Source organism: Vulpes vulpes, chromosome 11 (assembly GCF_048418805.1).
Source record: "Vulpes vulpes isolate BD-2025 chromosome 11, VulVul3, whole genome shotgun sequence".
Classification (NCBI taxonomy): domain Eukaryota; kingdom Metazoa; phylum Chordata; class Mammalia; order Carnivora; family Canidae; genus Vulpes; species Vulpes vulpes.
This window is the reverse complement of record NC_132790.1, coordinates 33,646,203-33,663,376: the sequence shown is the minus strand read 5'-3', so window position 1 is coordinate 33,663,376 and position 17,174 is coordinate 33,646,203. Positions and strand designations below refer to the sequence as shown.

At 40.2% G+C, this 17,174-nt stretch overlaps 1 protein-coding gene across 5 annotated transcripts in view; it reads left to right on the top strand.

Annotated features, from left to right (window-relative positions):
* Positions 1 to 15,778, top strand: part of PRCP (prolylcarboxypeptidase) — a 138,652-nt gene extending 122,874 nt beyond the window's left edge. The window contains exons 9-10 of one of the 5 annotated variants that reach the window (XR_011995148.1): positions 9,669 to 9,776; positions 15,540 to 15,613. Coding sequence is in view for 2 of the 5 variants with exons in the window: in XM_072726031.1 (XP_072582132.1) it covers positions 15,540 to 15,570 (31 nt within the window). In the remaining 3 variants the exon portion in view is untranslated. Of the gene's footprint in view, positions 1 to 9,012; positions 13,509 to 15,539 lie in introns of those variants that run through there. The other 4 variants (XR_011995149.1, XR_011995150.1, XM_072726031.1 and 1 more) reach the window with 4 other exon arrangements.
* The last annotated feature ends 1,396 nt before the right edge of the window (positions 15,779 to 17,174 follow it).

Sequence of the window (17,174 nt, the reverse complement as noted above, 5' to 3'; positions counted from 1 at the left end):
AGCATGTGAAGAAGTCCCAGCTCACGGCAGCTTAGTGGAAAAAAGATCACTATGTGGTTATTCTATCTGCCAAAGCACAGTGGCTTTTGCTTCTTGCACCTGAGAGTTATGGGAAACTAAAACATTCCAGCATATGTTAGTAGATTTTCTCTCTCACCATGCCAGGAAGTTATATAACTCAGAAAAAGAAGTTGAAGAGAAAGTTCTTTGGAGCCCTTAGACTCCAAAGTCTAAAAATCTCAGACCTAAAAGAGAGACTACTGAGTCAGATGTCAGAGCACAATACTTAAATCAAATATATAACTCTCAGCAGAAACGACTGGATTTCTCCCAGAGAAATTTCTCATCTCTGAAAAAGAACAGAAAAACTGAAAAGAATGGGTTCTTGGTCCTTAGAATGTGCAAAGAATGAATGAGAAGTCCTAGTCTAAAAATACTTTTAAAATTTTAAACAAACAAACAAACAACACTTCTTGAGGCATATTGCAGAGTCTCCCCATATTTCCTTCTCAAAATGAGATCATTCCTTTGCACCATTTAAGAGCCCAAGACTAACTGTGGGATGGTGAATGAAAAGCACCACTATCTCAAGCCTACATTCTGAGCTTTTATGTCTCATTGCCTATCACAAGGAAGCTTCCTGGACATTTTAAACTTTTTAAAAACTTCAATTCAATAAAAATGAAGATTTTCCTTTTAGGTCACCATTTCTTCTGGCAGACTGAGTCTAAAATGCACTTTATTTCCCTTTAATTTAACAGCTCCAGCAGCTTTTCCAGTTAAATCGACTGTTCATTATTGAGCCCCATTTATGAAGGGGCTGTGCAGTGCAGTTTAATGAATCCTTGGCACAAAGCTCCCTTTCAGGACTGGGAAAGAATAGGGGCTGTTCAGGCCCTGTAGGGCTGTATGTCAAAGCCAGCCCATAATGCCTGTCAGCCAAGGGCAGAAATTCCCACTGATATAAGAATGTGCAAGAAATCAACTTTCACCACCGACGAGCAGATTAAGACACGATCAGGAAATGAGACTGTAGGTTTAGAACAGTGACACCTGTTTGAACAGAGGGATTTTCCCATCCCTTGATCACTGTGTGCCTGGAGTGGGGGCTGGTAGAAGCAGGAGCAGAGCTGAGGCCTCAAAGCCTTCCAGGGTCTACTGAGAGGGGAAGGAAAGGCCAAAAGACCATTGTGGGTGGGGGCACCTTTGGGCTAGGTCTTGTGCTAAGAACTTTCACATTCTTTTTTTTTTTTACTTTAATCCTCATAAGAAGCTCATGAGGATTATTTACATGTAGCAGAGGAGGAAACTAAGGCTCACGGGATTTCATTTCTGGTTCAAGGTTACACTGCTAATTAGCCACTAACCATCAATGAGGAGATGGAACGTAGGCCTGTCTGGCTCCTGAGTGTCTGTCCTTTCTAGTGCTCTGAAGTGAGGCTCATCAATAGATTTGGTTCTTTGGAAATAGCCAAATTCTAGGTACTAGGAATAGTTTTTTTTTTTGTTTAAGATTTTATTTATTTATTCATGAGAGACACACACACACACAGTGGCAGAGACACAGGCAGAAGGAGAAGCAGGCTCCATGCAGGGAGCCCGATGTGGGACTCGATCCTAGGTCTCCAGGATCACGTCCTGGGCCAAAGGCAGACGCTCAACCACTGAGCCACCCAGGCATCCTGGTACTAGGAATAGTTAAAAATTTTTAATTGCTTGGGATATACATTGATTTCCTTCTAGGTGCCAGGCATATGTGATATACATTGGGATTATAGGCAGATGAGCCATGCATGACATGAGGAGTGGGAGTTGGGGCATTCTATAGTGTTAGGCCTGGGTTTAAATCCTAGCTCTGATGATATGTAGCTTGTATACCTTTCAGACCTGGAAACCTTGGGAAAGTCCCTTCTCACTAAGTCTTGGCTGTGCTGCCCTCCATCCCAGCCACACAGTAGTCAAGGATGGTGGTTCAGGATACTCTGGTATTGCTGACTACTCTCCTAAGGGTAACACAGTCCAGATGATTTCTATAGAAAGGAGTCATGGATGTCTTTGTATAGATACTATAAGATCCCCTAATTTCAAAATGGGTTTGTGGATTGTTTATGTTTGTTTTTTTTATATATATATTTTATATATCAGTGCAGGGTTTATTCCCACAACCCTGAGGTTGAGACCTGAGCTGAGATCAAGAGTCAGATGCTTAACCCACTGAGCCACTCAGATGCCCCATGTAAATTGGTTTTCTTTCAGCAAGATGGAGTAGATCAAGCCTGATGAAGTATAGTTTTAAAAAGGTAAAATCATGCCTTTTGGGCAAATATAAATGAACCACATGAAAAAGAGTCTATTTAACTCATGGATTGGCAGAGAAACCATTAAGATGTTATGACTGATTCAAAGAACATTTAAAAAGCCAGGTAAATACTATTGCAATATTAGGGTAAGTTTACTGAGTTACACAAAAATTGAGCTATAAATCTTTGTGGTTCCACGAATAGAAATTATTTGCATATCTACTATGCAAACTTCTACCAGGTAATAAGAAGTTTTATTAAATCTGGGATCTTCAACTAATAGCAAATGGTGAGAAAAATTAAATAATTACTCTAGACAATCTCTGGATGGTCTTTGTGCCTACATAACATTGAAAGAAGGCACGACTCACTTTTTGGCTTCATTTCTAAGTTTTTTATAACTTTTCTGATAAGCTTTTTATTTTATAGACAAGTAGATTTAGACCCACCTAGAGTGAGGAAATGATTTTCCCACATCATAGTGAGTCATTGGTAAAGCCAGTACTAAACCCTAGGCCTCCTCTCTCCATAAAAGTGTTGTTCTACTTCACTGTAATGGAAACACATAGCAACCCTGTCTCCTTCACTAGAGACCAGAGAAGGAGAGGACTTGCACTTTTCTGATTGCAAAGAGTGAAGGGGCATGTATTTTCAAGGGTAGCTTTTAAATAAAGGTCAATTAAATATGGGAACAAGAAATAAATGCTAATTGATCCATTTTACTAAGATACAAATTAGGAAGTTAACTTTGGGGCTTGCTTCTTTTTTTTTTTTTTTTTAAGATTTTATTTATTTATTAATGAAAGACACAGAGAGAAAAAGGCAGAGATGTAGGCAGAGGGAGAAGCAGGCTCCAAGTGGGGAGCCTGATGTGGGTGGGGCTCTATCCTGAGACGGAGGATCGCGCCCTGAGCCAGGGGCAGGTGCTCAACTGCTGAGCCACCCAGGCGTCCCTGGGGCTTACTTCTTGCTAACAGCCAGAGATAGTCTGATTTCTCAGATGGGAATCACTAGAAACAGACCTTGGAATGGAGTTGTGTGCAGAAGGTTGATTGAGGGAGACTCTCAGGAGATACATCTCTCGGGAAGAGAGGAAGTCAAGATTCGGCAGAAAGACGAGCTGATCAGCCTCAGCTGATTGTGTGGAAAGCTCTGGATCTGAGATGGTCTTTTTTTTTTTTTTTTTTTTTTTAAGATTTATTTATTTATTAATTTATTCAGAGAGATACAAGAGAGATGGGCAGCCCCGATGGCGCAGCGGTTTGGCGGCGTCTTCGGCCCAGGGCGTGATCCTGGAGACCCTGGATCGAGTCCAGAGAGAGGCAGAGACACAGGCAGAGGGAGAAGCAGGCTCCATGCAGGGAGCCTGATGGGGGACTCGATCCTCGGACTCCAGGATCACACCCCAGGCTGCAGGCGGCGCTAAACCGCTGCACCACCCTGGCTGCCCTGGGGATGGTCTTTTACCCTTGACTCAAACTGAAGCAAGGTTGCAGGGCAGGGACCCGGGTCTCTCTTTTGTTACCCTGCATCAGCTAGTCATTGGTCTCTGGTGCACTTGGAGAAGGATAGGACCTTGGGCAAGGCAGTTTCCCTCAGCTGTGGTCAATGCTTGGTGAGAGCACCAGCTTTCGGCTATTAGCAGACAGTGGCATCAGTGGCTGGGGGATGGGTTTATCAGGTTCCAGAGGGGATCTGGGCAGAGGATCATGATTTCCACTATGTCTGTTTTTATTACAAGGTTAGGTGTAATAAAAAGATTTCAACTCCAGGGCCAAAACTGATGGATTAGTAGTGTCAGGAGTAATATGTTGAGAAATTTCTAAGCTCATCTGGACTTGGTGGAAAGAACATAAGGATTGATTAGTGATGTCTGTAGGACAGTGAGTCATGATGCCATGATTCTTCTTGGATTTAATGCTGGTATAGGGTGACAACACCATACAGTCTGCCTAGGACCATCTGGGTTTATGCTGTGCTGCCAATATAATTATTTATGAGTAATGTTACCTTTCATTCTCAAAAATGTTCTCCCTAGGAAAATCAATGTTATGGTCATCCTAAGAAAGAAGTTCTCAATCTTGCCATTCTTGCCTCTGTTCCTGAAAAGTGCTCCTTTCTCACTGGACCCTATTTAGGACAAATAGCCTAGTGCATTTAGACTTTCAAAGAAGACTGGCAGAGAGGGTTTTCTTTAGCAACTTTTGCTTTTGGCTTAGCAACACAAAACTTTCCAGAGGCATAGGTGCAAACATCCTAGCAACGTTTCTAGAATAGGCAAAGAGTTGTTGGAGGATGGAGATATGAGGCAAAGTACAGGAGAATAAAACATATTATAACCACAGAAAATTATTCTGCCACATGGTAAAGCAGAACTTTGTAGATATAGTTATCATCTGGCCTGGCTGAAGGCATGTTGACCCTGCATTTAAAATCAGAGATTCTTTTTCCTTTAAAAAATGTTTTCTAAGATTTACTTATTTATTTGAGAGAGAGAGACAGAGAGAGCATGAGCAGGAGGGGCAGAGCAGGAGGCAGAGCAGGAGGCAGAGGGGGAGGCAGAGGGATAAGGAGAGAGAATCTCAAGCAGATTCTCCACGGCGTGCAGAGCCTGATGCAAGGCTCAATCTCATGACCCTGAGATCACAATCTGAGCAGAAACCAAGAATCAGGTGCTTAACAACTAAGCCACTCAGGCATCCCTAAAATCAGAGATTCTTAACGTCTGGAAGGGAATGTGGAGATCATCTATCCACATCCCCTTCCATTTATAGATGGAAGATAGGCCAAAATTACACTTTAGGTACTTGTAAAGCAGGAATTAGGACACTGGTTCCTTAAATCTCCCAGTCTAGAGCTTCTTCCACTGGACTAGCTTCTGTTCACCAAGGAGAAATTAGCAGAGTCTGTAGCAGTAACAACAACATGGAGGCAGCAATTTGGCTTTGGATAAAAGAGAAAGATTGCTCTCAGACCTGGGATGACTTGGCAGAGAGGCTGGCAAGAAAACTGCTATACGCAAGAGCATGGGCATTATTTTTCCTCTGTAAACAGAGCATGGCATCAGGTTGGGGGCCAAAGTCTTCTCTGGTGCCAGGAAAGTGACAAATGCTAAAAACTGCTACCACGGACAAGGCAGTGTGCCACATGCCATGGAACACAAAGATAAATAAGCCCCTCTGCTCAGAAATCTCCAGTGGTTCTTTCCATTTTCATAAGATCAAGTCTAAGCTCCTCTGCATAGCATTTGAGGCACCCTTTCTGATCTTATCTTTCTCTACTTTCTGCCTCACACCCTATATTCCAGCTGCATGGTACTACAATTACCCGATATTGCCCTCCATGTCCTATCTCATGAGGACTCCCTTTAAGATGCACCCCCCATCTTTAGGATAATTTTAGGTAACTAAAATTATTTTAAAAATTATCCTTTATGGCACAACTCAACTGCATCTTCCTTATGAAGCCTTCTACCCCTTCTGTGCTCCAGAACAATCTGCTTGTGCCTCTATTTAAACTCTGTCCTAAGGGCAGAAAGCATGTCTATGGCATTTCTCCATGCCTAGAGTATGGTGTACCTAGGATACTGCAGGTGCTCAGCAGATGTCTGTTGAATGAATACACTGACTTGACAGTCGGACTCAAATAAATCATTGGTAATATATCTGTCTTCTCAGGACCAGGACTTAAGTATGTACCTTTTGGTGCTTAGGATGATGCCTAGTACATAGTAGGCCCCAATAGATATTTCTTAAGTGACAGAGCTAGACAAGTATACAAATAGCTGATTCATGGCAGACTGGGAATAGGGACAGTGGATTTAGATTTGAAGCTAAACGCTGTCCGTACCAGCTCTTTGACTATCGGCAAGCTGCCTAAGCTCTTTGACTTTAGACGCCTTCAGTAAAATGAGATAATATTAACTACCTGAAAGGGTTATAGTGAGGATTAAATGAACAATGAAGGTGCCTAGTATGCTTCAGATGTACAGTGGAAGCTCAATAAATGCTCCTTGAGTGAATGGATGAATGAATAAAGAAGTGCCACCAAAGAGATCAAGGTAAATAAAGTATCAGGAAAGCAGGAGGGAAGGAGACACAGCAGCCCGAGTTGGTGGCACAAAGACCTGGGAGGGCTTTTTGAGAAAGATTAAAATTTAATATGGATTTTGAAAACAGAATAGGATTCTCAGTGCAATGGAATTAGTGATACCTGATTCTACCATATAGAAATATAATCTAGTATGTTTTCAGCTGCCCCAAATGATATGCATAATGAAAGTCACTTTAATAATGATGAAGAAAGACTAAGAGTAATATAGTAAAACAGGCCTTAAGCAGAGGAGTCTAAAATCAGGTTCTCTTTTCATAAAAGTGATTTTGAGGGGTTGGGGAAAGGAGATTGAAAATAGATGTGGAATCCTAAGACTTGAAAGCTCCCCCTTAATTCATTTCCCCCTTGATGCTATCAGGAAATGCTTTCCGGAAAGAACGGGCAGGTTTAATGCAATTATGTCGTGTTGGCCCTCCCCAGCTTGGCCATGTGCTAGGCAACTCCAGCTGGCCTCACACAAGAGAAAACAAACTTCAGCTGCCCCTTAGGCCATTGTTTTAGCACTCCGCAGAGAAGGGTTCCAGCGGCTGATCCGAGCTGCTTAAGCTGTTTAATTGAATGAATTCAACCTCATATAATAGGATCTAGGTCTTTAAGCATTTCTGTCTGGCATACCGGATATTGGGCTGAGGGCTGCTCAACTTACCCAGGCTTGCTGAGACCCAGAGTGTCTCCGGTGGCCACACTTGTCACATTCTGGTATAAACTTCCGTGGGCTCAGAGCGGCATTATGCTGTGCCCTGATGGATATTGCTCTGCATTGATCCAACTTAAGTCTCTAAGAGGGGTACGCAATCAGGTATTTGAATGGAGTCTGAATAAAAGAAAATTCCATGTTCAGGGACTTGTGTAATATCTCTCATTTTCTTCTTAATGGGAACTCAGCACACACGCATGCCATCAATTTTTTAAAGATATAATTCATATGTCAGAAAAATTCACCCTTCTAAAGTGTGTGATTCAGTGGTTTTAGTATATTAACAGAACTATGCAACCATCACCACTATCTAATTCCAGAACATTTTCTTCATCCCAAAAAGAAACCCCATGGCCATTAATACAGGTCACCAATTTTAGGTAAATGAAAAGGAGTTTAAAAAAATTAATAATAGATTATAGCAAGAAACACAGCCTTAAAAAGTAATAAAAATATTTCAGGGCACCTGGGTAGTTCAGTGGTTGAGTGTCTGCCTTTGGCTCAGGTCGTGATCCTGACGTCCTGGAATAGAGTCCCACATTGGGCTCCCTGAAAGGAGCCTGCTTCTCCCTCTGCTTATGTCTCTGCCTCTGTGTGTGTGTGTCTTATGAATAGATAAATAAAAATCTTTAAAAAAAGTAATAAAAATATTTCATATGAGTTAGAGGGGTGAAATCATATGCAGACTTTCACCAAAGTGACTGTATCCAGATCAAGAACAAATTGCTTCAGCTACAGGTCAGATTCTATAGTTAGGTAATTTTTCTTATTCTTTATTTATACTAAATTAGACATTCTAAGTACCAATTATAGGTTATTGGGAATAACAGCAAATGTTTGTTGGTTCTGTTGGACAGTTCTGGATATTTGGATCAAACAAGGCATCTTATCCGTTATATACCCATCAGTCATCCTTCCCCCTTCTTCCCTGCAAACAGAATACTGACCTGTTTGGGTGTTGGGCAGACATCCCTCCATCTCAGTAAGTGTAGATGCCTATGCAGCTCCAGGGGTAAATTATAATTGGTCTAAACAAAACAGGATAATATCCTTTTCCTTGGTCATTGAGTAGTGTAAGGGTAAGCAGGTAATCTAGTGGGCTAATGAGATGTTTTTCTGAGAAGGGCCTCCCTCTCAGTATAAAATCATAAGGCCTCCTGCGGAAAAGGCCATTTGGCCTTTTGGAATAGTGGTGTGATGCTTGGAAGCCAATCAGCTATCTTGCAATCATGAGGCACCCACGCAAGGATGACAACTAACACATTAAGGAAGATGAAACAGAAAAGTTAAGTCTGAGATTGTGGTAGTAACAATAGCTGAACCAGTGCCAGAATTTGCTCACATTAGGATCTTTTATCTATCTATCTATCTATCTATCTATCTATCTATCTATCTATCCATCTCATCTATTTAATCTATCTGACATCTATCTACTTACCTACCTGTTTTTCTGGGGCTACCAGCCCAATTGTAAAGACCTAAAATTAATAAGAGATTTTCAACTCAACATCCTATCAGATGTTAATTTTACAAGCATGACATACTTAAATATTTTAATTTGGGAAATAATGGTACATGGACTTCCAATTGTAATTTTAGCTGCATTTGTTCTAGAAGGTACTTTAAAAATACTTATTTACTTATTTACTTATTGACAGAGGGAGAGAGAACACAAGCAGGCAGAGCAGCAGACAGAGGGAGAGGGAGAAGCAGGCTCCCTGCTGAGCAGAGAGTCCATATGAGGCTTGATCCCAGGACCCTGGGATCATGACCTGAGCGGAAGGCAGATACTTAACAGACCGAGCCACCCAGACATCCCTAGAAAGTACTTTTCGATGATTCATCGCAGTATGTTGACATAGTTTTTTTTTTTTTTAAGATATTATTTATTAAAAAAAAAAGATTTTATTTATTGATGAGAGACACAGAAAGAGGCAGAGACACAGGCAGAGGGAGAAGCAGGCTCCCCACTGAACAGGGAACCTGATGGATGCGGGACTCATCCCAGGATCTCAGAATCACGACCTGGGCCAAAGGCAGATGCTCAAACACTGAGCCACCCAGGTGCCTCTGACTTGGTTTTGAAATATTTCTCAATAATATACCTTTAATTTCTTTCTTGGGTAAGTGAAGAAAATTATTACCTCAAAGGAAGAAATCAGGCTGCTCTAACCATAGTTCTATTCCTAAAATTCTTGTTATCTTATCCTCAACATAAAATAGTCTTGATACCTCAGCTTGAAATGAGTGATTAGGCCTGACTATTCAGAATACTGAATATGTTGCTAAGATAAGACACTTGAGGAATATCTTTGTCATTGTTACAAAACAGCAGTATAGTGTCATAACTTCTAGTTGGAATAAAGTAATTGTTAACTAAATGGAAAAGCTCCTGTGAAATTACTTTTTAGATATAGATTTTAATGTGCTATTAAAATAAATATATGCATGGTTTGTAAAGGAAAAACAGTATTACAATTTTCTTCCGCATTATCCCTATTTCTGACTCTCACTTTAAACATTTAAAAAATATTTCTTCTTTCTGTTTTTACCTATAGATTTCAAAATAATCTTCTGTGGCAGACATGAAGATGCACTGCTTAGATCCCTCTTCAGGAAAGGACTCATTGCCTAGCTGATGTCCCTGTCGAGCTTGCAGGGGTCAGGTATTAGCTTGCCCAGGCTTTCTCTAGCAACTGCCTTATTTGGGGTGAGGAGGAGGACTTAGTTTTCTTATTTTCTTTTATTTTTTTAAGATTATTTATTTATTTATTCATGAGAGACACACACAGAGAGAAGCAAAGACATAGGCAGAGAGAGAAGCAGACTCCATGCAGGAAGCCCGATGGGACACCAGGATCACGCCCTGAACCCAAGGCAGATGGTTAACTGCTGAGCCACCCAGGTGTCCTAGGACTTAGTTTTCTATGTGCATTTCACTAATTCTTCCTTAAACACATTAACAGAAGGATAACACCTTCTTATATAATTTAGGATTTTTTTTTTTTTAAGATTTTATTTATTTATTCATGAGGGACACAGAGAGAGAAGCAGAGAGGCAGAGACACAGGCAGAGGGAGAAGCAGGCTCCACGTAGGAAGCCCAATGTGGGACTCGATCCCGGGTCTCCAGGATCACGCCCTGGGGCAAAGGCAGGCACCAAACTGCTGAGCCACCAAGGGATCTCCCTAGGATGCTTTCAATTGCAAGCATTATGCCCAACTAAAAGTAGGCTAAACAAAAGAGGTTTATTATCTCACTGTTTTTTTTTTTAAAAAGAGTATTTAATTATTTATTTGAGAGAGCACAGAGGGAGAGGAAGCAGCAGACTCCCTGCTGAGCAGAGAGCCCGCTGCAGTAGTGGCTCCATCCCAGGACCCTGAGATCACAATCTGATCTGAAGGCAGATGTTTAACCGACTAAGCTACCCAGGCACCTCTATTATCTCACTCTTAAAGAAGTCTGTAGCTAGGGAGTTCTGGGGTTGGTTAATACAGTGACATTATCATTGAGGATTCAGGTGCTTTTCACATTTCTGGTCTGCCAATCTCAGCACGTCGATTTTTGTTTTTTAGGCTTTCCCCCTCATGGGTATAAGATGGCTGCCATAGCTCCAAGTATCACTTATTATATGAACACCTGACAAGAAGGGGAACATTTCTTCATCTCTCTTTCCTTTCTCTTCTTTTCTCTCTCTTTTTGGTATGTAGGTAAAGGAGGGCTTTCCTAGAATTCAAAGAGTAGTTTCTCCTAATGTCTCATTGGCCAAGATTGGATCTCAAGCCATGCTGTAGATAAAAGGGAAGTGCAATTGTCTGTCATATTCAGCTTCCACAGGAGCTGGAGGTTCTCTGTCAGGTGAGAATAAGAATATGTGTAGGATATTGAAAGCAGTGAGGTATCTGCCACCTCCTACCATCATGGCCAAATATCTAAGTATATCTATCACGTTCATTTATTTTTCTTGGAGACATCCCTCCTTTCCAGGAATTCTCCATTCTTCTGTTCCAATTTGGACTGATTGTCCTCACTCAATCTGCTCTATGGTTATTATTGTGATACTTCTCTTCATCATCATCCAGGGAATTCTACTTGATTCTCTTTTTTTTAAAGATTTAATTTATTCATGAGAGACAGAGAGAAAGAGAGAGAGAGAGAAAGAGAGAGAGAGAGAGAGAGAGGCAGAGACACAGGCAGAGGGAGAAGCGGGTTCCCTACAGGGAGCCTTATGTGGGACTTCATATCAGGACCCAGGGATCACGACCTGAGCCAAAGGCAGACGCTCAACCCCTAAGCCACTGAGGCATCCCTCTATTTGATTCTATGTCATAATGGATCCCCTGTTTTCTGGATACTCTTTTCTTCTATTTTTTTTTTCATGATGCATATTATTCAGTGGTTCCCTGAGCAGTTTCTTGAGAGACAGTGTTATAAGGTGTTAGATGTCTGAATATTTTGCTATTCTACACTCATGTTTGAGTGATCACTGGGTTTGGTATGGAATTCTAAGTAGGAAATAATTTTCATTCAGATTTTAAAGTCATTGCTCCAATGTTTTCCAAGTTCCAGTGTTGTTAATGAGAGGTCTGGTGTTCTTCTTTTTTAGAAAGAGAGAGAGCAAGAGTTGCAGAGTGGGGAGGTGCAGAGGGAGAGAAGAGAGAATCTTAAGCAGGCTCCATGTGCTCAGCGCAAAGCTCCACGCAGGGCTGGATCTCACAACCATGAGATCATGACCTGAGCTGAAATCATGAAATCCTAACTGTCTGAACCACCCATGTGCTTCTAGGTCTGATGTTATTTTGACTTCATTTTTATTTTTTCACGTGATGTTTATTTTTCTCTAGAGCTCTTTATTCCTTGATATTCTAAAAATTTATAATATGCCTTAGCGTGGGTCTTTTTTCATTAAGTTTGCTAGGCATTTAGTAAGTTCTTTTAATCTGGAAATGTGTATTTTCAGTTCTACAAAATTTCCTTGTTTTATTTCTTTGATAATATTTTCTTCTCCATTTTGTCTATTCTCTTTTCTGAAAGGTTTAATGTTGAACATCCCTTTGATGTTTTGTTACTTCTAGGAGATTTCCTCAACTTTTTCTTCCAATCCTTCTATTAGATTTTTAAAAATATATTACCACAAATTGCTAAGAGCTTGTTCTTGTTTTTGACTCCCTTCCCTTTTTGGGTATCATCTAATTGTTGTTTTGTAATTGCCATATTTTCTCTTATCTTTTTAATCTGTAATCTTATTTTCTCTCTTTAAATTATAATTTATATGGAAGTTTTCTCTTATTCTTTGTATTGTCAGTTTCCTCTGGGATTCTCATCCCTGAAGGTTTTTGGTTTTGTTTTGTTTTGTCTCTGCATACATGTTGAAGACATTACTAAAATATTTGATGAACCTTGGATGACAATTTATTTTTAAGAGTGGATATCTAAAAAGCTAATTATTGGAAGTCCATCCAGTTTTTGTCTCTTGTGCTATTAACCCTTTAGAGAAGACTACTCCAATTTCCTGATTGAGGAGTAGATAATCTGCTGCAAACATTCTAGAAATTGACTGAAAAAGTTGAGGATCATTATTCATAATGTAGAACCTCATTTAATCCTCAGTATGATGTCTCATTGCTCACTCTCTGTTGCACAAGGAATCCTCTAGTCTGGAACCATTCTGGTTCAGTTCCATAGGAAATAAAAATCTTGTTTCCAAATCCAATTAGAAGAGAGGGTTTTGGGGTGCCCGATTGGCTCAATTGGTTAAGTGTCTGCCTTTGGCTCAGGCCATGATCTCAGGGTCCTGGGATCGAGCTCCACATCAGGCTCCCTGCTCTGCAAGGAGTCTGCTTCTCCCTATCCCTCTGTACTCTATCTCTCTCTCTCAAATAAATAAAGTCTTAAAAAGAGAGAGACAGAGACAGAGACAGAGAGAGAGAGAGAGAGAGAGAGAAGAGAGGTTGTTTTGTGGTTGCATGGGATGGGGAAGGGATCTTAGGAGCTAACTCCTTCTTACACAGGCTTTCTCCTATTTTCATTCTCCCTGCTCACTCTTGCTTTCTCAAAAACTGAAACTTTCATGGATTCTGTGGCCCACATCAGCTAGTTTCCAAATTTCTTCTTCCTCTTTCTTTTCTTTTGCAGTGTTTTACAAATTATTATACTTACAGATACATTTATGCCAGTGTATACATTTTATATTCTCATTTGTCTTGTTCACTATATATATGTTTTTTATATTTTTCTTACTAATTTAGTATTACCAAAACTGCTTTGAAGCCATTCATCTACTTTCACAGATTTGAGATCCAGATGTGTACTATATTAATAATGAAGAGGATGAAAATGTAACCAACAAAAACTGTAATGTGTAAATTACATTAAAATGAAGTGAAAAGCACAAATATTAACTGAATGGTCACATAATTTAGCTAGAACAAACATATGCAGTCCTTGTAATACATGTGTAATCATTAGGATGTGATTATAAAGAATAAACTACGATTTCTATGGAAGTCATAATTTTTAATTTAAAATTTATAGAGTATATGTACACAAAATTGTTTCAGCTCTTTTTCCTTTGAAATCACTGGAGATCACCTGCGCAATCAGTCACTGATGACAAGCAAGGAATGGAGGACACACTGATTTAGTGATTGTCAAGGGGAGGAGAACCTAATGACTTTATGCGTGTACTGCTTGCTGCCCTGGTTTAGCAATATTCTGGAAAGTTCATAGCATTTAAAAAAAAAAGGACAAATAGATTGGTAGGACGCTTTCCAACTTGCAAAGTGCTTTCATATTCATTATCTCAGTTGATGTGGGCAGATGCTCAAGAGATATTTCCAAGGTGTTCATTAGAATGAAGGCTTTCTGTTTAGTTGCTTCAGTAGATTTATTGGAGTGTGGCGCTATTCTTCTACAGTGAAGGCTATTATTTAACAAGTAGCCCATGAAATTTGCTTCATAATAAGCCATACCAAAACTTACTGGCTTAGAACCAACATTTATTATTTCAAATGCTTGTATAGGTTGGCAATGTGAGTGGTTCTTTTGCAGATCTTTCCTGGAACCAGTCAGGTGGCTTCAGTTATCTGATGATTTGACTGGGTTTGGAGGGTGCAAAATGGCCTCACTGGAATGTCTTGCAGTGATGCTAGCGGTCTTCAGGGGTAACTTGATTCTCCTAGGATTGTTCACAGTGGGCGGTCTCAGTGTTCGAAGAGTAAGACAGAAAAGGCTGCTATATCTCTTAAGTTGAAAGTTGCAAATGTTGGAACTCATGTACTATCTCCAGCACAGATTTTAAGGTGTGGAGAAATAAACTCCATGGGAAGAGTTCCAGGGTCACATCTTTTTTCCCTTTTATTAAGTAGGCTCCACACTGGGCATGGAGCCCAATGTGGGGCTTGAATTCATGACCCTGAGATCCAGACCTGAGCTGAAATCAAGAGTAGGACACTTAGCCAACCCACCCAGGTGCCTTGGGGCCATTCTTATAATAATCAACCACAGATACTGTGTATGAAGATTGTTCATTCCATTTTACATTGTCCTCTTCATGAGAACCCTTGAAAGAAATACCTGACTGGCTCTAATATGAAGGATCCTTCTATTTATCCTAAGCAATTCATAGCTGTACTGATATTATGAAAGGAGTACCAGACCAGTAGTTAGTAGATCTTGATTTTACATTAAAGCTATTCCCTGTAGCTCTGTTTGTAATATAAAAGGCCTGGAAAAACCCCAACTAAGTTAATCATAACAGGACTGATTGAATAAACTGTGGTAGATCCACTCAATGAACTATTACACAACTGTAAAAGAAAATGAATGAAGATAGATTATTGTTAAGTGAAAAACACAAGGTAGAGGAAAGCATGTATAATAAAAATATGATTATATAACAAAGAATAATCCTGAACCCAAACAAAACAACAATGATTACTTACAGGAACAGGGGAGAATATAGAGTAGAGAGGCAAAAATGGAAATTAACCCTCCCTGAATGTCTTGTGGTGTAGTTTTCACTTTGAAGCCATGTAAATTTTTAAAAATTATAAAACAAAGATTTATAAAGCAATTTTTATATAAAGCAAAGTAAAACAAATGAACCTACCATTTTATTGAATTGGTGGCATAACCACATAGGAGTTTTTGAAGTGAATTTAAAACATAGTAATTGGGCTGTTTTTTACTAGTGGGATATGGTTGGAGGACAAAAGGGTAGGAAAAAAAAGGAAGGAAAGAAAAAAGAATCATTTGTAGTAGTTATACTACCAGTAAGAATATTGGCATTGTTATGAAAATATTATACATATTGTAGCATATATTCTATAGGGTGTGTGTGTGTATGTGCGCATTTGTGTGCATGCATACTACAGCATAAAAAGGAACATGAATCTGATTAAGCCTCTACATCTACTTCCCATTTACAGAAAACGAGGACCAGAGAAATGTGTTAAATGACACTGTGGAGGGCAGCCCGGGTGACTCAGCAGTTTAGCGCTGCCTTTGGCCCAGGGTGTGACCCTGGAGACCCAGGATCGAGTCTCATGTCCGGCTCCCTGCATGGAGCCTGCTTCTCCCTCTGCCTGTGTCTCTGCCTCTCTCTCTCTCTCTCTCTCTCTCTCTCTCTCTGTCTCTCATGGATAAATAAAATCTTAAAAAAAAAAAATGACACTGTGGAGATGGATGCAAATAACCAAATTCAGAATGTGGGAAAGATGACAAACCATGACCAGTTTTTCAATAATAAACCAATTGCAGAGAAAATAAAAAATGGAGGCCATATAGATTAAAAGAGATCAAGAAATGTACCAAACCAATTCTTTGCTATTTCTTCCCCTGAGGGTTGGATTCTAATTTCCCTTGCCTTGAATCTGAGCTGGCCTGAGTGACTTGTTTGACCAGTAGAATGTAGTAAAAGTGACATCCTAAGAATTTTGGGACTAGTTCACAAGAAGCCTGGGAGTTGCCAGATGGGGCCACTTGCAGCACTGTCTCTGGGATTCCTGAGCTCCATATAGGAAGTCTGAGTCCTCTTAGATCAGTATATTGGAGAGGCCAGAATGCAGTCATGTGAATGATGCCATCTTGGATCCTCCACACCAGCCATAGTCGATGTGGAATGGGCCAGAAGGAATACTCAGCCAAGGATTGATCAAATTACTAATCCATAATATGGTGAGATATAATAAAATGCCATTTGTTTTTAGCTACTTAGTTTTTGAGTATTTTGCTAGACAATTATAGATAACCAGAATAACATCTAATATTTTAAGATGGACATTAAGATCTGGTGTTAGTAGAATGAAGTTTGCAGGAGGAAAGGATGAGAAAGAAAACAAGAGGTACATTTTTGGGTGTGCACAGTTTGTGAGGTAATATGATTTCATGGTGAAAATGATGAAAAGGTGTGGTGAAATTGAGGAATTGATTTTTTTTATTTGAGGTTTGAAAAATGGCTACAGGAAATTGGTATGGGGGGAAGAGAGAGTGAGCTAGAGAGAGAGAGAGAGAGAGAGAGAGAGAAAGATGTATAATTATTTTTGCCTTTATGAATGTGCATTCTTGACATCTCTGAGGACTAAGATTGTCCTGCAGGGAGTATGATTAAAGTTACAAAGAGGAAAACAAAATAAGTAAGTCAGCTCTTGATCCTGCTGCTATATTTACCCACAAGAAAGGAGGCAGCTCTCAGGTGGGCTTTTGTCTAAGTAATGTCCTGAAATCCAAGTGTAAAAGAACAATATGAAATCTCAATTCTCCCAAACGGTTTGGGGCAGTTCAGCCCTTGAGCCCCTGGGGGGTTTGGTTCCCAAGGAGACTAATCCCACTTGCTTAGCATTAGGTATCACTGGGGCAAAAGAGCTCTGGTTTGGAGTTGTGCAGAGAGGCCCTTGTGCAGGCTGAAGCTGGGTCCCTCCGCCCCATAGGAAGTGAAATGTATTGATGTCAAAGCCATTCAAGTGAGTGTGCTCACTCAGGGTGTCGGAGGAGGGGCTAATGGGCCTGGCAGGAGCTGGCCAAGGACTGCTGAAACTGATTTCATCAGTTTCCTCCATCATCTT